General features: G+C 49.4%; 2 protein-coding genes across 9 annotated transcripts; one reads left to right on the top strand and one right to left on the bottom strand.

Annotated features, from left to right (window-relative positions):
- Window positions 1-459: 459 nt before the first annotated feature.
- On the top strand, window positions 460-3,733 carry LOC125954439 (leucine-rich repeat-containing protein 40). Of its 3 annotated transcripts, none has more exons than XM_049684790.1 (6): window positions 460-835; window positions 1,574-1,764; window positions 1,839-2,042; window positions 2,226-2,349; window positions 2,434-3,505; window positions 3,592-3,733. In XM_049684790.1, the coding sequence occupies exons 1-6, from the start codon at window positions 667-669 to the stop codon at window positions 3,695-3,697; spliced, it is 1,866 nt and encodes a 621-aa protein (XP_049540747.1). In that variant the 5' UTR covers window positions 460-666; the 3' UTR covers window positions 3,698-3,733. The 3 variants fall into 3 exon arrangements, with proteins under 3 accessions (XP_049540747.1, XP_049540750.1, XP_049540749.1); XM_049684793.1 differs by lacking the exon at window positions 460-835 and adding an exon at window positions 1,122-1,313; XM_049684792.1 differs by lacking the exon at window positions 460-835 and adding an exon at window positions 1,324-1,451.
- A 15-nt stretch (window positions 3,734-3,748) lies between these two features.
- On the bottom strand, window positions 3,749-19,293 carry LOC125954417 (probable E3 ubiquitin-protein ligase HERC4). 6 transcript variants are annotated; one of them, XM_049684739.1, is made up of 13 exons: window positions 15,894-19,293; window positions 12,205-12,304; window positions 11,181-12,123; window positions 8,549-8,625; window positions 8,292-8,478; window positions 7,631-8,024; window positions 7,142-7,556; window positions 6,924-7,072; window positions 5,359-6,837; window positions 5,049-5,274; window positions 4,853-4,966; window positions 4,300-4,768; window positions 3,869-4,231 (listed from the first exon to the last, which is right to left on the bottom strand). In XM_049684739.1, the coding sequence occupies exons 1-12, from the start codon at window positions 16,859-16,861 to the stop codon at window positions 4,616-4,618; spliced, it is 5,205 nt and encodes a 1,734-aa protein (XP_049540696.1). In that variant the 5' UTR covers window positions 16,862-19,293; the 3' UTR covers window positions 3,869-4,231; window positions 4,300-4,615. The 6 variants fall into 6 exon arrangements, with proteins under 6 accessions (XP_049540692.1, XP_049540696.1, XP_049540691.1 ...); XM_049684735.1 differs by lacking the exons at window positions 11,181-12,123; window positions 12,205-12,304; window positions 15,894-19,293 and adding exons at window positions 3,749-3,867; window positions 8,902-9,118 and having other exon boundaries at window positions 3,943-4,231; XM_049684734.1 differs by lacking the exons at window positions 11,181-12,123; window positions 12,205-12,304; window positions 15,894-19,293 and adding an exon at window positions 8,902-9,118.
- Window positions 19,294-20,004: the final 711 nt, after the last annotated feature.

The following is a 20,004-nucleotide window of genomic DNA, read 5'->3' as shown; positions in this document are numbered from 1 at the left end:
CATTTTTATGAAAAATCAACATTCGAAGCGAAAAATGGACAACAACCTGGGAGGAACTGTTGTTTTGGTAGATATCGCTACAAAAAGTGGGAGTTTTTGATCTTTTTTGAACATTTTCGTGATAAAGACAAATAAACGAGATAAGTGCCGATTCAAGTCGTACTCTCGCCTTCGGTCGCGTTGAAAAAGTAGGCCTTCCTGGCCGTAAAAACCGCGCAAACGGTGGAAAAGTTCCTCTAAAACCGGGACTGAAACCACGAAAAAGGTTTCTAACTCTTTTACAGCGCTGCGGGAATCCATCCCCTAACTCATAGCCTATCCCTATAAACCTTAGAGAGCACAGAAATCTGCGGCCGCGATCCGCAAGTCTCGAAAGGAACCAAGTTTAAAGGCAAGTTTAAAGGTTCATTATTCTGCAAGAATCTGTTGCATTAACGATTGAATTCCCTTTCCAGCATTCATCACGATAAGTTCTCCTGCCCAGATAACTAGTAAAGGGAACGGGCAGTTTGTTCCTAATCGGACCAGCATGCTGCAGAGGACTATATCCTCAGAGTAGCTTGCGAAGGCCTAGGAAGCTGGAGCCGTACAGATAGCCGTACTGCGGTAAATTCTCATTAAAGAAGAAGGAGCAACAGCGGCAACAACAAAGGTGTGCAATCGAAGATGAAAACTGGCCGGATTCCCGTTCGCAGCCGGATCAGGCAGCAGGAGCTGAACCCGGTGTTTCACTTGCAGAAGGCCGAGGAAGACAACCAAATCCTGACCCGCGGGAAGATCAAGCAGGCGCTGAAAACGGGCGTTCTGAACCTGGCCGGCAAAGGCCTAGCCTCAGGTGAGTCGCCCCTTCACCCCATCCCCTTTTATTGTTTTTGGCTCGGACTTCACGACCTCAAGGTTGAGTAACGCACCAACCGTGGGGCAATAAACGATTACGCGCATCGCCGCTATTGCATCAACAACGGCAGCGACGGCGACGACGACGGCAACAGCTTCCAAGCATGCTGAACCGAAACCGATTCCGTTCCGCTCCGATAAACCTGGGAACGATGGATTTCACCTTCATTTTCCGTAAACAACAGCGAGAAGCCGCGATCTGGCCATCGTCGCCGGATCATTTCACGACTCACTGAAGCCGAACGCTGATCGATGTCGCTTCGGTGGTGCTCTCCTGCTGGATGCGGATGCCGATTTTGCATACGGGAGCTGGAGTCGGACGAAACTCCGAAAGCCATTTAATTCATTTGTTCCATTCGAAGGAGTCAGCGCCTGCCGCGAAACAGCAGCTGCAGCAACGCAACCCCAAGCCAATAGTTAGTACGCCGTAGTTTGAGAGTAATCCTTCGTGTCTAGCGGCCGCGTGGACATCGCACTAGTGACTTTTTTGTATTCGAAAATGAGACGTTCAACGCACATTCCCTATCCGAAGCGTCGCTACCGTAAAATACGTGGTACACTCACTGCTGCCTCTGTGGAGTCCCTGATTATCGCGGATTGCTCTGATACTCTCTTTGATCATCAAACACTGAACTCATATGCCACTATAGCTCATTCCTTCTGCTTCCTGTTCTAGTGCCGGAAAAGGTTTGGAACCTGAGTGATTCGGATGAAAACGAGAAGGAGGTACGATACGATCTGGACCGCACGCAGGAGGAGGATAGCTGGTGGAATCAGAAGAGTCTGACGGCGCTCGATCTAAGCTCCAACACGCTTACGGTGATCAGTGAAAACATACAAAACTTGGCCGATCTAACGGTGTTGAATGTAAGTGACTGCGCGCAACAAATTAGAAGATCGATCGATTGTAGCCTATAAATTTCTGATTTTGGCCATTACAGCTACAAGATAATGCCTTAACCAGCCTGCCGGAGGGAATCGGAGCGCTAACAAAGCTTAGCAAGCTGAATGTTGCCCGCAACAAACTGGCCGAACTGCCCGATAGCTTTTTTGGGTTGAAGGAGCTAAAGCACCTCAATTTGTCGCACAACGAGTTCCCGGAGGTGCATCCCAACATAAGCGATTTGATTATGCTCGAAACGCTGGTAAGTTTCATACTCATGACTACTCAGGCAGCAAGTAGAGAACAACTCGTAGAGCCCCCAAACGCGCTTTTGTTAAACAATACCCAAACAATACCCTATCTCCGATTTTGCTTTGCTTCCGTTAAGAAGGGCACTAATTTCTACATTCACTCGCGTCTACGCTCGCGGGGTCACGAACCGCAGGACATTTCGTTCAATAGCATTAACCTACTACCCGGTGGCATTGGGTTTCTGGTGCGCCTTCAGCAGCTAACACTGAACAATAACCGACTAACGGAGCTACCGAATGATATAGTCAATCTGCGCAGTAAGTTTCCATATGCCGATTAATCGACCTTTATCGTAAGATCCCACGCCCGACGAAGCACTGGTTTTATTTTTCGTCTTGCAGATCTGCACAAGCTCGATCTTTCGAAGAACGATCTGAAACGGCTTCCGCCCGTGATGGGGGAGCTACGCAAGTTGGAGTGTTTCTATGTGCAGCACAACGACATCGATGAGCTGCCTGATTTTACCGGTTGCGAAGCGCTTAAGGAGTTACATATGGCCAACAATTTCATTCGCACGCTGCCAGCGGATTTCTGCGAAAATCTGCCCCAACTGCGGGTACTCGATCTACGCGACAACAAGATCGAACGCCTGCCGGACGAGATCGCGCTCCTGGCGAGTCTGACGCGGCTCGATCTTTCGAACAACACGATCAGCAGCCTACCGTCGTGCCTGTCGACGCTGGCCCATCTCGTTAGCCTGCAGGTCGACGGTAATCCCATTCGCTCGATTCGTCGCGACATCATACAGTGCGGTACGCAGCGCATCCTGAAGACGCTGCGCGAGCGCGACGGACCGAAGCAGTCCAACAGCCGTTCGACGGAAACGTCGACAACGTCATCGAAGGGAACGGGTGGGTTCTTCGAAGAAGCGGCCACTTTCCCGGACGTGTATCAGATGCGCAAGGGCCGTGCACTAATCGTCAGCTCGAAGGCCCTGGTCGACATGCCAGAGCAGGTGTTTTGTGATGCACGCGAAGCGGCCGTCTACAATGTGGACGTGAGCAAGAACAAGTTGGCAGAAGTGCCGGCTGGACTGGCACTGCTCGCTTCGCAGCTGACCGAGCTAAACGTGAGCTTCAACTTGCTGCGAACCGTTCCATCATTCTTCTCTCAGTTCGACAAAATCGCTTACCTCAACCTGTCCAACAACTCGCTCGAAGAGCTGCCCGAGGTAGTCGGGCTGCTGGTCACGCTTCGAGAGCTGAACGTTGTCAACAATCAGCTACGATGCCTGTCCTCGTCTGTATACGAGCTAAAAGGGCTCGAGATACTTTTAGCCAGTGGTAATCGGATCGAGGAAATCGATGCCTCTGAGACGGGGCTAGGTGCACTGAAGCGTTTGGCGACGCTAGATCTGGCGAACAACAACATCAAACACGTTCCGCCCGTACTAGGCACGCTGAAGAACATCACGTAAGACGCATCCAGCACCGACACCTACTATGCAATCGCCACTCAATATTTTTTTTTAAACATCTCTTTTTCACACACGCACACAGAACATTAGAGTTGATTGGGAACAGCTTCCGACAGCCACGGCATCAGATATTGGAAAAAGGAACGGACTCAATTATGGCCTATCTGCGGGATCGTATACCCCAGTGAACCTGGATGCGGAGTGTCATATGGTGTACCGACTACGTTAGCGTTACTTACGCGCACTCACTCTGCTGTTTCTCGCTGTCGCACCGCTTGTACAACACTTGTAAACGCTGCTACCTTGGGGAGAGGGGGGCATATACGTGGCCATTTATAGTGACGGTTACCAGGCAGAACTACAACGGAAAATGAAATAATTTTATGCAATCATGTACCCAATACCAAAACCCCCTTCTTGTCCCCTCACACACCTTCAAGGAATAGTACTAAGAGCGCAATAAAGCTACTGTTGAACGTAGGATAGTGTTGTCGGTTGCAGCTTTGATCATGCTGGTGACTATATAATACCTTCAGTGTACTGGCACTCGCATGCATTTTCGAATTGTTTCCTTACGTGAGGTAAGGCAAAGGAGAAGCCAGATTATCCGGCTAACAATTGAGGACTCTTCTGTGAGATCGCCGCGGTCACAGTCGGTGACAAGGAACGCATAATCCGCGCTGCAGGTATTTTTGTCAAGTCAGTCACATTTGTTTATTGCCCTGGAATATCTCAGACACCGTTCGAAAGCTTTTTGGCAGTAAAGAAGGTCCCTCTTCTCGCTTCTTACCGTGATTAATTGCTTTGTTCTTCGAATTCTTCAATTTAACAACCATTTCTTTTGCAAACTAACAACAGCCCTACCGGTTCAGCTCGCGGCCAGACAGCAGATGAGAAAGCTTTAATGAACAGAAAGAAAATCGGAAATTGCAACGCAATAGCGGCAAACGATAACCCCGAACGATTAAACGCACAAATTTAACGATTCAGTTCAGTACCATCAGCGGAGGCGTGATGGCGCCCTTCCTCTTCTTCTTCGATTGTAAGCTCATGCCGGCGTGGCGATCTCTCCTGCGCCCGGTAACTGCATCAACGAGATCACTCCTCTACACCAAATTGAATCCCTGATTTTGCTGTATCGCTTGTAGCAGCTTGTATTTGAGTTTTTCCTTCGTCTTGTACTGAGGTAGGTCGAGCAGGTTGAAGCAAGTATGGGCGACAGGCAGAAACTTATCGTCAGGTGTTGGTTGAATTAAAATCTGGAAAATTGAAAACACCACAGAACTGTAGTCTAGTCTCCACGGTAATACAGTAAACTCCTGACGCGTTCAGCCTTTTGGTACCTTAATCGCTTTCATGCCAAGGATCGGTATGCGATCACTACCGGTAAGAAAGATGAGGAACTTTTTCTTCTCCTCCAGGGGCAACTCATGAAATACCTCCCAGAACCATCGAATCTGTGGAAGAAAAAACGGAATTAATGACGGGATGTAACGTGGAATTGTTGCTCGAGATGAGCCGGCAACCCCCGGTGCTTACCGGCTGATCACTCGATGAGTAACCATTCTTATACTCGGCATTCTCCTCCAGTGCTACCCAATCGTACTCCTCGTTCCCCACGACAACCTCCATCAATTCGTGGGCCTTGAAGAGCTGCATCACGCGGCCACCGCACACCCGCATAAAACCATCGTGAAACTGACGGTACGATTTCTCAACCGACTTGTTGAACACGTAATCAATGTACAGCTGAACGAACTCTTGCCTAGAAAAGGAACAAAATGGAGGATGGTGGGTTAAGACTCGCGGTATGCGGTAGATACGGTAGATATTCCATCACAGCTCGTACTTGTTATCCTGTGTAACCCGTAAATCCTCACCACCCGGCTTGAGGGGAATCGTTTGTAGCTCGCCAAAGTAGTCTCTTGTGGTCGAAAACGTAAGCTGAAACACATCGGCCATATCCGGCTCATTGTAATCCAGCAGACTCTGCATCGACCGCGCCACTGTTGGCATCAGTTCGCGCAGATCGCTCATATCGACCTCCTCACCGAGCAGCTTCTTGTACAGTGCGAGCGGGAACGGTAGCGCAATGATCGTGAAATTGTAAATCGCCAGTCCGCACAGGATACCGATGAGCGCAAACATGCCCGCATCGCCCTCGAAGTAATCCTCCGTAAACCAAATCGTCCGGGATTCGTCGAAGGATTTAAACATCCCGTACTTTGGATCCAGTATGTCGCGCAGGAGCAACATAAAGAACTCCTTCCGTACACCGCCCGCATCTTCACCTTCCTCGCCAAAGAACTTGATCTTGATCGGTTTTTTCAGATCGTTCGCACCGTACTGGGACAGCTCGCGGATCGTGTCCTCCACGATGTTCTCGCGTGTCACATTAAGCACGATGAACTGCTGCGCTACTGGTATGCTGGGGAAGAACAGCGAAGGCAGTATGGAGTTGGCAGTCGGTGTATGGATCGCTTTGTGCATCTGTAGCACCTGATCCGTCTGTAACAGCAGCATCTTGGCGGCACCGTTAAAGATGAACGCGTAATTACATAGCGCGAAGCTCTGACCCGTACTGTCGAGTGTCCACCGATAGTAGTCCTGCTGTAGATCGACCAGCTCCGCTATCTCACCGATATGGAACTGCTCGTACGCCAGCTTCTGTTCACGCTTGGTGTGATTGATCCAGTAAAGGATCGCCATTAGATCTAGCATTGCCATCAGATGCTCGTCGGGTCGCAGCACGTGCCACTCTTCCCGGTCCGTCACCGCCTTCGGCATTTTGAATCTCACTATGTACAACACAACGCTTTTACAGCACTCGACCAGCCGCTCGAAGTAATCACGCGACTGCAGTGACCACCAGCGGGCCACGATTTCGTACGGTATCTTCTGTAGCCGACGAACCGAGATACTGAACGGTGCGTGCAGCAGCTGGTAATGCTTTGGATTGCAGAACTCATGGTAGAGCGGTAGCAGGAGGTACGCGCGTAACGTTTCCACATCCGCTGGAGAGGGTAACAGAGAACCAAGCAAATCGGTGGTGATCGAGTCGCGGATCAGCTGGCGCAATGATTCATGCTCGATCTTGCGCACCTGCTCGAACGCTTCGGTTGCTGCCACCATATCCACTCCCGGGTGCTTCGAGGTACAGCAAAAGTGTTCATCGTTCGGCAGCAACAGCGAACCGTTAATGCAGGCAAGCGATTTGAAGATCGTCTCAACGGCCGACATCAGATCGAGTTCGACGGTATCATCGGGTTTGATCGCTGCGAGCTCTTCACTCATTTGCACTGAGAACGTCAGTATTTGTGATTGCTTGCTGTAATAAGAAGATAAGAACCGAGCCATTAATCAATTGCCGTTGGAGTATGCCAAAGGAGCGGGACCGCACTCCAGATAACGTACTCATACAATCGATAATCGTCCGAGTCTTCGTCGGCGAACATGGACACGAAGCATTGATCACCACCAGAAAAAATACGATTGACTATCCCCTGCGGTACATTGCATAATGCCGACCGATCCGGGTCGTTCGGTTGCGAATCCGTTTTAAGCTACAAATGGCAGAACACAGAGGTCGATCAACAGTTATGCACACAGCCGCTCTTCATTGCCAAGCTTACCCAGGGACCGCGGACGATTTGCGGGGTGTTGTAGTTGCCAACGATCCCGATACCGAGCTGACCGACACCACTCAGTCCGAAACCGTAGATTTTGCCCCGCGAAGGCACAAAGGCCAGCGTGTGCCGTCGGCCACACGCGATCTGTGTAATCTTGCTACCCATCAGCTCAAACACCATGCGAGGCAGTATCTCATTGTTGCAGCTACCGTGCCCCAGCTGACCGAACGTTCCTGCTCCGCACGTAAACACGCCACCTCCTGCCGTAAGAAAGACGGAAAAGTCATCTCCACAGCTAACATACCGCACACCCAGGCTCCGCAGGGTACGCAACTGTGTCGGGAACTGCCGAGAGTTGAGATCGTTCAGTCCTAGCTGGCCGAACGTGTTCTTTCCCCAGCCAAAGATTGCTCCTGATCTGCAACAATAAAAAAGAACGAAAGGGCCGTGAAACAAAGCAGTCTCAGCGAATCGACGGAGCGTTCGTCTTACTTGGATACCGCAAAACTATGGTTACCACCGCAGGCAATGAAGGCAATCGGTACACCGGCCAGCGACTGTACCAGGGTTGGTGTGCTCACTTTTTCGTTGGTCATGCCAAGCCCGAGCTGACCGTAAGCGTTTGAACCCCACGCGTACAACTCGCCACTGTTGGTGAGCGCCAGACAGTGATAGTGACCGGCGGCGATCTGAACCACCTGCTTGGCGGCGATCGATCGGATGAGTCGAGGAATAATCTGTCGCGTTGTGTCCGTCTCCTGGCCGAGTTGGCCGACCGCATTCGAGCCCCAGCTATACACCTGTCCCCAGTTGGTGAGTGCGAGCGAATGAGCTGTCCCGCAGCAAGCCTGCGTGATGATGTAGTTCTCGAGGGCTGTTAGAAGCTCTGAAATTTGAGAGAAGCATTTTGGAATTAATCACATAAACTCAAAACTGCAACAACGCGCCAATGCGCCAGAAAGACAACTACAGATGACACAACCAGCAAATGCTCTCAACTGAAGGATCTTTGCGGCCAATAAGCAAGGGAAGGAAGCCATGAAGGGAGCTAATTTCTGATAAGTAAGCTTGCTTAGGGGTATCTTCATGGAAACCATATGCTACTTGAATGGTTTCTATTGGGTGTTAAAGTAGCCAAGAACAGATTACATACTAAATCTCGACATACGTGGCCTTTTGTTCGGCAGACTCTCGACATCGTGACCGAGCTGACCGTGGTCGTTGTTGCCGCACGAGTACATTTTCCCATCGTTGGTCAGCAGCAGTGTATGGCTGGCACCGCAGGCTGCCCGGGCGATCTCTTTCGCGTGCATCCAATCCATCTTCCGGGGCACCATCACCTGCAGGAAGCAAGAGTATTAAATCGATCGTCCTTCGGGTAGTAACTCCAACTCCGGCAAACGCACTTACCTGTTCCTCTTCTATCCCACCGAGTCCTAGCTCGCCGTGGGCCGTATTGCCCCAGCAGTAGAAGGCCATTTCAGAATCTGTGGTTAACCAACACCAAAAAACAGACGAGATAAGAACACAAGCCAAGCCAGTCTTCTAGAATTTTCTCCATTAATTGCAACCTCACGTTGCCTGCAGGTCCGACGGATGCCGTGACCTGGGGTGACGATAAGTCTGCGTTTAAAAGGCTTGCCATTGGCACCAAGGCCTACAACCTCCAGCGGACGAGCCTTCCATAATCGCAACTTTCTGTTTTCGATCGTCTCCTTATTGACAAATAAGGAACTCTCGTCGTATCTCGGCTGTGGGCTTACCTTTCTAGTGAATACCGGAGCGCCGTATGTATTACATGTAACTGGTGCCTTTTATCTCGTTGATGCCTCAGCTCCGCTGTGGTCCTGTAGAACGGAAACAATTTAGAATTCGGCCTACAATCCGGAACATCGACCAATAATTTGGGCTTGTAATTCCTCGAAAGATCTTCAAGTTTCTCCCGTTTGACAGCTGATTTCTAGATCACGCACAATGCGTTAAATTTACATCGCTCGTGGACATAAATTGCAACGACTGAAATAAGTAATTACGAAGCACATCTAACTGTTAGCTACTGATATCGTTGTACTTTCTTCCGTAATTGTGTTCATATTTTTAAGAATCCGAAAATAAGAATGAATGTATAAAACTCCCAACAGAATAAATGAAAGTTATTTTGTCAACAGATTAACGCACTGTGCGGCGGCGTTCGTCGATTGTTGTGACGATTTCTCTTGAAATAACGGACAACTCTCGACCAGCACTTTATCTTATAAATGTTTTAATTGTGTTTATTTGAACTCTAATCTAAACCCCCATGCCATCTGCCTATCGAGCGGATTTGAACAAAGGTTTACCTTCAAGTAGAACACAATTGCACCTTTTACAGTTTTGCAGAAGAACCCAAAAACACGATCTCTGACCGCGCAAAGCAAGGGAAACACGTGCCCGATGCACGAGAAACCCAGCTCCCAACATAATGAATCACAGTCATACTCGCTTCCTAATTTCTTTCCTTTTTCCCTGGTAATGAACTAGAAAACATCTTTCCACGTCCATTTTGCCTCATCTTATGCTTCTCGATGGACGGTAATGTACGCGCACGTACAACAACGCTAGGGGCTAGGGAAATCTCCTAGAGCACGGTGATGAAATGCTGTGGTGTCTGTCTTATAGTTCCCTTAGCACCCACGTCTCACCATTATTGCTTATTCTATTGTGTGGTTCGCTTAGGAGAAGAACACATACCCTGCTCCAAAGAGGCGTGGATGGACACGCGCGTTATTCGACTAGAATTCTAGGCAGACTGCGAAAAGCGAAAAGTGGTAACAAAGTAGAGGTATTTCATGATTTAGTACATATCCTAATGACGGTTCCTGGTTGTGCTTGGTTGTGCGGTATCTTGCCCCCTAGAGGAAAGTCTCGCGTTCAGATTGAAATCGGTCTACCATCTATGCTCCTCCTGGTTTCTTCTCAATTTGTATATGTTTCTATATATTTTAATAATGCTGGAAAGTTATTATAAATGCTACCATTACTAGCCTAATGTCCACTACGCTAGCCTTAATGTTTGCACTACCAATGCAGCTGCCGATCGACATGTCGTCATCTCGGTACGTGGGTGTTTTATGATTCTATCGTAACTATTCCGTGGTTTGTAAAATGTATGCTAAATTTTAAGAACGTGCTTTCGGGGATTCACATGTTTGCTATCTAGCTCGCTCACTACAAGGTAGTGAAGGATGAAACATGATTTCTTATTGACTTTATTGGAATCGACATATCGGTAATACTTGGATCTTCCTGGACGTAACTACGGTGCACGCTGCACTCGTCCCCCTCCTATCGGAAGGAAATGATTCAATTGCTTGTCGGTTTCTTAATGCTCCTTGCCTGACCCAAAGTACGCACAGAGTGATATGGAATTATTGAATGAATTCATACTACTTTTTGGAATGCATCCTAGTTTGACGTTCGTCATTCGATTCGTTTCGGGTGCCACGTTAAAGTGCAAAAGATAATCGAACAATTAAACACATTTGGCACGGAACAAAACGAAAAAAAACAACTGGAATTGTGAGCCCCATAGCGGTTTCTGCCACCTAATTGCTCGCTCGCGCTCTACCTTAGTTAATGTAGTTCAATCCACCTCAACCATTCAATACCGATAGATAATAACTATAAACAATTGCAATCGCATCTGTCTGACCCTAACAGCCGTTACAGTGGCACATCTACGCACAATGAACATTAACAAAATCTTAAAGACAACAGTTGCAACAACCCTCAAAAGCTACAATCCCATTGGTTGGTGTGTTTCGTTAGGTCTGTATGGCTTTCTTTTTACCATATATGTATTGTACACCACCTCGCCCTCCCTCCCGCTCTGTCTCACTGGATGATGCATATTTGTCACTAACCATTACGTTACTATATTGTTCTGCACTTCCGTCTCTGGCCCCTACACCAACACGCTACATTTATGCAAAGCCATTTCAAATGATTCAACAGATGCCTATTCTTCGCCTGTTCTACTTTGGTACCATCACCTTCGCTAGACTCGGAAACACTTCGCCCTGAATCGGTCCACATTCGACATTCTCCCCATCTACCGTCATGTGGCCATTGGTACCGACCGGTTCGATGCGGAAGGCCGTCACTGGTACCATCTGAATGTACTCGTTAGCCTGCACTGGCAAGTGCGTCCCGCTGCTTAGTCCAAGCAGAAACGAGAGAAGCTGCGATCGTGACACACCACCGCGAATGATCAGCAACCAGATGAGCCCATCGTTGAGCTGTGATTGTGTCGCAAAGTAGCAATCGGTACTAAGGTGCGTCTGGTACGCGGCATGCACCATCACGAACTCGCCCGTAATGGTCGTCCATGTGTCGGGCAGGGCAGCTGTGAGGGCGGGCAATCGCGATGGTGGACCGTACATTTGCACGATCGGCCCGCCCGTACCGTTGGCACCACCTGCCGCCCTGCTACCACTGTCATCATCGTTGGAAGCCTTATCACTCTCGTACACGCTGTCGACGGTTGAAAAGTAGGTGCTTTTGCGCGAAGTTGCCGAATACCAGCTGTCGATGCGTGGTCGAAAGGAATCCAGATTCATGCCAGTCTCCAGCGACAGCACGTCGCTAAAGTTCGTATCACAGGCATCACAGCTGCCAGTCGTATCATGCCGACAGTCACGACAGTTGAGTGTGGTGTTGTAGCTTACGCTGTGCTTCAGTGTACCGATCGCACCGGAGCGACCGGAACCAGTACCTGTGCCGCCATTGGAATAATGCCCGCCAACTCCACCGGCACCAGCCAATCCGTTCACTTGACTTGGCAGTGCCGGAAGGTACGATACCTTGCCATGGTACGTCCGAAGGCTTATTAACCGATGAACGGACCACACGGTGAATCGTTGGCCTCCGATGGCGCGCAACCGTTCGCTCTCGATGTCGATGTCCGAGATGAGTCCCCAGCCCACCGAAAGGAAGGAGAACATTATCTGTGGAATCAAAACGAGAGAACGAATTATAACAAATCCATGTCATAACAGAGCGATAAAACGCCACCCGGGAGAACTTACATTGGAACGAGTCTCGACTCTCACTACATCTAGCATGGAATGTCTTCCTTTGACTACCATTAAAGCTGCCGCCAGTACGGGCTTCGTTTCAAAAGGCTCTCTGCGAATGGAAATTGGTGGGAAAAATTAAAAGACATTAGTTGGAACATGTAATATGAAGTCATTGGCCAAAGTGCAGTGAAAACAGAGACATTAATAAACGATGGCGCCGGATCTGCCTTAAAACAAAAACAAATATTGAAATAGAACCAAAAAAACTTAAAACCATTCTTGTCTGGCATCCTTTATTTCAACGATGCTAATCGAGCGGCGGATTTTGGTCCATAATCGCCGTCAAAGTTGTTGTCACCAATGCCCCGTGGGTGCGACACCGGATGACACGGTTCCGTTCATCGCAATTGACAAATGGGAATCAAAACCGTGAAACCCGCTTATCACCACCATGACACGATCCACCCTCTCTAATGGGACAATTGTTTAATCACGCACCCCTCGCGATTGGCAACGGTGATGCTCCAATTGAAAGCTGCTCAACTCAACGACCCGTCGTCTCCCGCTTCCCTCTAGTGTCACCCCCCTAGCTAACCTCCCTTTTATCAGTGACAATACTTTTCGAGGATGAGCAACACATGGCATTCCCGCGGTGTTGGTGAAGGTGGGTGGCACGCGATATTCGCCTCATTTTTTCGAAGCAACAATTTCCTCCGTGAACCTAGTACAAGGGGGGTTGTCAATGGTCTCTTGGCCCGATTAGTGAGATATCTTATCATTGGTTGATCCGAAACCGGTACAGACATGGTAGGGGGTGATTTATGTGGAGTCCCACTTGAGGCCCCAGCATACACCATCCATAGCAGGCGTTGCACTCTCGGTGACGAGAGGCCTACTTCGGGCTTTCTGTAACACTCATCTTACGCCGGGTAGTAGCTGGCCTACTACTACGATTGCCACCATGTAGTTGCTGGGGCCACATTATGTAACGGAGGCATGGGATTCATGGAGCCATTCCGGTGTTGGTCGGTAGCCGATTGGGACCGAATCGATCAAACATAGCACCCGGAGGGAATGGACGAGAAGAAGAGAAAAGGTTCCTCGAGTGGCTGGCCGCTGGTTTAGCAGACCGGAGCGGTGTTTTAATGGAGCTCAAACCCATTCGCTTACGGGCCATTAGCCATGGAACGGAGCCGAACCACTGCCAACGTCGACGAGTACCCAATGACAGCCAATGGACACACCACCTTCGAATGGTTCTACTACTTGTGGTGTGGGGTAGTACAACCCGACTCTTTGCGGTCAAATCACCCAGTTTGAAGCGTTTTCATGCCGACCACCGAATCAATAACGACGACAGGGAGGGCCAGGCAAATGAAATGAAATGGTGGCGTGACGTACTAGACCCCTGTCACTACTATGTAGGCCAGCGGGTAGGGGAGCTGGCATTCAAAAACTAGTGTGTGTCATTTTATGGTGGCCCAACATGCTCTCAGGTGTGCTGTACTGCCAAGCATCCGTATCCAAGACAACCCGGATGGTCGAAAGGGGAACGAGGAAGAAACAATGGAAGCATCCACTCGAAGCATCAAGTGACGACGAAATGACTAATCATATCGGGTACGAACAGCGATCATTCCGAGTCATTGCTGACGCAAATGACAACCGGGAGAGGCTGGAGGATGAGTGCTTGTGTGGCTTTGACTGGGTGGTCAACAGAGAATATCATCGAAAAACAAAACATCTCTTCTTTCGGTCCGAGTCTGGATTGGCTTATGATTGGCAGCCCTTTTATCGCTTTCTGCCAGGAGGGAGTGACGAAGAGGAGCTCGCAGCAAACGGTCTCCACTGGTATTTGCATAACGAATGGAAGGCACAATAAATGTTTATTCCAAACACATTGTGATCAATTCCATGCCTAATGGTTGCGAAATAGTTCCGTTAGTCCAACGGGACGTCATCGGACAGTTTATTTAGTTATCAAACCAGAACATGCTGCTGACCATCTCTGTTTGATAAGCGGTTCTAGCCTACATGGAGTTTGTTTACGGAAAACGCTGGAAATGGCAAAACGCTGTGCGGAACGCAGCTATAACGATTGGATGTTTCGTGCGAGAGTAGTGCGTAGTTGTTATTTGCCTCATCTTTATTGGAAGGGGTGCAGCTGCTGGGAGACACACACACAGACTTGTGTTGTTTGCGCACCCTTCTTGAATAGAGGACTCTCTCGCCTGTCCGCTTACTGATGCTTTGTGTTGTTGCACAAAGAAATCCGTGGAGCAGGTTTTTTGCACCAAAACCACGCGACGGTAGCTGCAAAGCGGGTTGCTCGAAAAGGGGGGAAATCCCAAACGCCGGCACGACTTAACTGGATTGAGACGGGCGTAAACCGTGTCACTCGTGGTATGCCATCAGTCGCCTGCAGCCGATGCTGATGATGCAATTGAAGCGAAAACAGACAATCATTCCAACACGTGTCTCACAACCATATCTCGCGGAATCGAAGCGAATAGACGAGAACCGAACAAGTGTGCAAGTGGTGCTTCCCTTATCTACAGACACGATGACATTGGTACTAATCGGCGCAGCAATAGGGAGCTACAACGGGGCACGTACCAAGGCAACCTAGGAATCGATTGATAGATAAATGGTCTAGGGGATAAATCCTCTACCCGTTCATAGCAACCACAACACTGCGACGCGATCGTTGCGTTGCTAACGAACATGAAATCAAGCGGCTACATTTAAACATGAGCAGAGAGTTCTGAAATTTAAATTGAAATGTAGGCAAAGGCAGTACCCCCCAAGGATTGGAAATAAAGTTGCAGTCTAATGCGAGCATTGTAAAGATAATATTATCTTGAGCGCGATGCTCGAACGTTGTTGATACCGCCCTACTCAACCTCAACGAAAGAGGTATACAAAGTACAAGATCTCTGTTGGACGCTCGGCGAGGCAACACAACTGATTCAATTTGAACTACAATCATCATCTAAGGAGAAAATGTAAAAAAAAATCCCTTAGAAGATGCATTCATCGCTGCCAATAAACATAGAAGGCCACGTCACATTTCAATAACGGACAGGCCCGATTTCTTTTCTTACTTAGTTACGGCCAGTGTCACACACCCTAACGCCAGAATAGCGTGCACCATGGAATGTATGTTCTTATCGCTGCAATATCGCCTTCATTGTGCAACAATACCATCATCATCCTCAGCACCACCATCGTCCGGTGACATTTTGAACATGATGTTTTGACTGATTTTATCCGAACACGAAGTAGGCTATGCACTGTGTTCTCTGCAACAGCGCATGTGTCCGAAAACATTAAGCCAAACGTGAAAACGGGAACTGAAGAAGACGGTAGTTAAGGGCCAAGGCTCGTTCTACCTCAGGCACTGGACCGGGAGAGAGTGTAAATTTTATTCCCGGAACTATATGTGGCCATAAATTAACACGTTGCATGTTCGCAGCAACTCGTTGCGTGTTCATAAAAATCTAGACGGTCCGTGTGATGGCGTGCCCTCCGTAGAGGAATAAAGACCCTTCTCTTTCAACTCGTTTACAGAGGGCAGGGATTGCGGCAAATGTCAACAAGTTCTCAAGTCACGGGACCATAGTAATAATCATTCCGTAGGCCTTGGAGAAATTGAAAGGCAATGCATATCATGCTGTGGTACACCAGGAAATACTTACTCATATAAAAAGGACACTGTCTTCGCCAGTCCATTGCCGGACCCACATGGTACGATGCCGATCGGTAGCTCCTCGATCGCCGTCTGCCAGTCCTCGCGCTCGAACAGTCCATTCAGTACCTCGAAGAAGATGCCATCCCCTCCGACGACGACGATCCCGCGCCACAGGTACACATCCCGCTGGCGTACAAACTCCCGAGCCCAGTTGCTGCGCTTCGTGATGTGTAGATCGTACAGGATCTCCGACTCGGCGAAGATTGGCGCAACGCGCTGCTGAAACATCTCGCGCGCCTTACCCGACCCAGACTTTGGGTTCAGGATGATGAGCATTTTGCGCGGATCGCGTGGCTGATATGTGAGCTTCTGTACCGGTTCACCGGCGATCAGATACTTGACGGCGGCGCGCCATTTTTGTGCCTCCCGGTTGTTATCCTCGTAGCGATCGAACGAACGGAAGCGCAGCGTGATCGTGGTGCGTTCGCGGAAACCACCGCGCCGGTTCCGCTTTAGGATGTAGGCGTAAATGTATAAGTAGGCGCTCACATCCGTTTCGTCCTGTTCGCCCGAGTTCTCCTCGACCACCTTGAGAGCGTTCGAGTTCGAGATGGAGGCGCACGTGCAGGACGAGCTACCGCGTGATCGGCGCTTACTCCGTAAACAACGGCAACCGATGATATCCTTCAAGGGAATGGTCTGCTCCTTCGTGGAGCCATTCGATTGCTTCTTCAGGCAGAGACCTTTATCGGTAAGCCGCACCTCGAACACCGTGTTCTTCTTCGAGCTTATGTAGAACGTTTCGGTCAGGTAGACCGTCGGTTGCGGTTGCTGGTGGTGCTGGTACTCGCCATCATCTCCACCATTGCGACCATCGTAGGGGTCCACTTTCACGCCACCACCATTCAGCTCGTCCGCGCTATCGCCGGATGCCGGATGTTCCAGCTTGGGTTTATAGCCACCTACGTCCATCATAATGGAGTCAATCTTCGACACACGGCGGGGGGAGGTTCCGGGTCTTAGCAAACGATCAACTGCTACTGCTTTCGCATCAGGTAACACCTAGCAACCGCTCGCTGAAGCATAGCAGCTGACCCAGAGCAGCTAATGCGTGACACGGCCTGCTGTTCCGAACTTTCTCACTAAACACTAAACCCGTGCACTTTGCGTTCCCGGCACTGAACGATGATGATGCTTTGGCTTACACGATCATATAGTACCACCAGCGCTCGCGTCCAGGGCACTGCACTATATTCGATTTCACTTCAACACGATTTCCACTTTGATAAATGCACTTTCCCTTGCTGCAGTAAGCGTAGTGAGTTTGCAGAAAGATCTAAGAATTAGAAAGCCACGAACCGTTCGAAGCCAATGCCGCGACGCGACCTTGAACAACGAACGGCGACCGGGTGTACAAACATGACCTACAATCTATACCCCCTCTCCCCGGGGTCCTATTGCGTCAGAAGTGGTCGATGCTGGATACCGCCGAAATCGAGATTACTGCTGCACGCAATGTTACAATCTACAGTGACGTCTACCAGCAGCGCCAGCAGCAGAAGCAGCAGCGGGCAATAGATGACGAAACGAACTGGAATACCTCCTCTCGCCAGCTCGCCAAACACCTGAGCCGTCCTGCAACGTGATTCTATGGTTCACCTGGCTGGACGTGGGCCACGGCGTATGCCTATCCCGTGATGGCGTGACCAAACGCCATCACCAGCCAACGGACGCGAACAGGGGGACCAGTTTGTAGATGGATGGATGGATGGATGGGTGGAAATGCCGGGTTGCTTCCTGTTTGGCGTAGAAGCGGAGATTGTGTCCTACTGATAGTGGCACGGGAGCCACCTCCCAAGGAGTAGTATGGCACCGTTTTGCGAAATATTAAACTAAGAGTGGCGAAGAAGAAAGTTTGCCATCTGTACGTCCTCGGCGCGTGCAGCACCTGTGGCGCCGGCGGTGATGAAGGGGGCGGCATAGGTCTTTCGTAAAACTTTCGTGTCGAAAATGGGTAACTAATGGAGAGGAGGCCAACTCAAACCCCAGGAGCCGACGTGTAGCAACGACTGGCGGCCGGGGGTGGTGTCACAATTCCACTTCCAGCAACGGCTTCGCGCATTCTTGGTTGGTTTTTGGGGCGGGTGGTTTGGGTTTTTTTTTTAAACGGTGATACGGCGGTTGTATCTCCTTCAGCAGCAACAACAACAATGGAACTAATGCTTAACGAGGTGTTTGAAGTGGCCGAAGACGAGGGTGGCGAGGGTGCTAGTGATTACGGAAGCCACTAAATCATCGTTAACGATAAGCAATTATGTAAAACTATACACCGCACACCTTGGTGGGACGAGGACGTCGTAGTGATCTATGACGAAGGCGAGTAGATTAATTAGAAAATGGGTTTATATCATTCAGCCGGGCTTCGGTCTGCAGTTATCGAGTGGTAATTTCTAAATTTGCTGCTCCTCGTAATAAGCACTTGGGCGTCGTGAATTATCATCGGCAAGGTAATTTGTTATACGAACTTCGATTGAAGTTGCTTATTAGCGAAACTTTGTGGGGCATTGTAGAGCTTAGCTTTTGCTCTTTTGTAAAAAAAAGCAACTGGACAGACGAATTAATGAAGGTCAAAGTAGTTGTTTGCGAATGTGTTCAAAACGCTGCAAGAGGGGCGGCGATTCAATTGTCGCCAGCATAACCGAGTGGTCACATAAATCACCCCCTTTGATTCATCGAATCGCCGCCGGACACATCCGGCTTTCAATAGCGAGTTGTACACAGGAAACGTGAACATTACGTAAATTGTATGGCTGTCGATCGACGGTGGCTGCGGAGAGCGAGCGAGCGAGGGGAGGCAGCGCGGTAGCCCGGGATGATCAAACCGGAGAATCGAAGAAGCTGCGGCCCTGAAACTCGTCCACCCTGAAGGTGACAACCGGATGACACGCTCCAAACGGCCCCAGAAGGGGGTCAGATTCGCGAATTATCTCTGCTGGTGGCTGCTGCTGCTGCTGCTGGTGGTGGGTTAGGCTCCAGTAAAGAAGCTCGTGAGGCACACACACAAACCGCCGCACGCACCGAAAAACACACTGGGATGGTCTTGTTCTCGGTGGCGCGGGTAACGGATTTCGATGGGAGGTGACTTTCGCGCACTTATCGGTCCCCGGGCGGGGGTTAGAGATAAGTTATTAGCCTTATCTCATGGCACGGCTCACGGACACGGCACTCCTGCACCTGCAGACAGATCCGGGGTCACAAATTCTGGCCCTCGTTGTTCTTGGCGTACTTCACGGATTTTGTCACGAAACACGCGCAGCACGCCCCACCATGAGGTTTGAAATTAAACTTACAAAAAACAATAAAACAATAGACGAGAACACGGACCTAGCGAGAAAGGTGCACGACCGTGGTTCACGGACCTACCGAGGAAACGAGAAATCCCTCTCTATTTAGGAGTTAGTTAGGAGTCCGATGTTGCGTGTGTATGAGGGAGACAGCACGAAAATGTGTCGAACTACGCATCTAGACGGTCATGATAATCGCGAGAGAATGAAAATGGCGAGCGAGGGATTTTCCCGGTCGTGTAGAATCCGAGAATGGAGAATTGAGAATTTAGAATTGAACTGCCGATCAAACTATCTATGAAATAATGCAGTTTGCGTTTTTTGTGCTGGCTCAATTCTTCAAAGTTTAAGCTTAATTGCTCACCTTTCTCATGACCGTCTAGATGCGTTTAAAGAGAGAGGAAGATGGCAATAGCAGACAGCACACAGCATGATGCTGTCGGTTGGGGTGTGTTTCTACCACCTAGCTGAATAATCAAAGAAATACCGAATCGATTTAGAAATGTTTTATGCGTACTGTATCAGGGTTTGAACCAGGGTAATTAAAGTTTTAATACTTCTGCTACTAATGCGTTTAGAATGATGCTAAGGAAAGTAATATTCATCCTAAAATCAACCGTAAATCGCTCGTGCGAAACATCGAAGTGTGGTCAAAAACACCCCTGGGAGTCGCAAGTTGCAAAAACCGAAAACCGCATCTGCCGACTCCCGGAACCGCAGTGAGGTAAACGACAAGCCTCTGCTTCTAGATTCTGGGCATCCATTTTTGGCAGC

This window comes from Anopheles darlingi, chromosome 3, assembly GCF_943734745.1.
Source record: "Anopheles darlingi chromosome 3, idAnoDarlMG_H_01, whole genome shotgun sequence".
Lineage (NCBI taxonomy): Eukaryota > Metazoa > Arthropoda > Insecta > Diptera > Culicidae > Anopheles > Anopheles darlingi.
This window is presented reverse-complemented; position numbering and strand designations above follow the sequence as displayed.

Bases quoted from the DNA above. Each gene is read 5' to 3' on its own strand.
- LOC125954439 (XM_049684790.1), top strand. From the start codon at position 667: ATGAAAACTGGCCGGATTCCCGTTCGCAGCCGGATCAGGCAGCAGGAG. The intron at 2,043-2,225 runs GTAAGTTTCATA...CACGAACCGCAG, and splicing joins TGATTATGCTCGAAACGCTG to GACATTTCGTTCAATAGCAT. The intron at 3,506-3,591 runs GTAAGACGCATC...ACACGCACACAG, and splicing joins GGCACGCTGAAGAACATCAC to AACATTAGAGTTGATTGGGA.
- LOC125954417 (XM_049684739.1), bottom strand. From the start codon at position 16,861: ATGATGGACGTAGGTGGCTATAAACCCAAGCTGGAACATCCGGCATCC. The intron at 8,626-11,180 runs GTCTAGCGAAGG...GGTTAACCACAG, and splicing joins TCAGGGCGAAGTGTTTCCGA to ATTCTGAAATGGCCTTCTAC. The intron at 5,275-5,358 runs GTACGAGCTGTG...TTCCTTTTCTAG, and splicing joins CGGGTTACACAGGATAACAA to GCAAGAGTTCGTTCAGCTGT.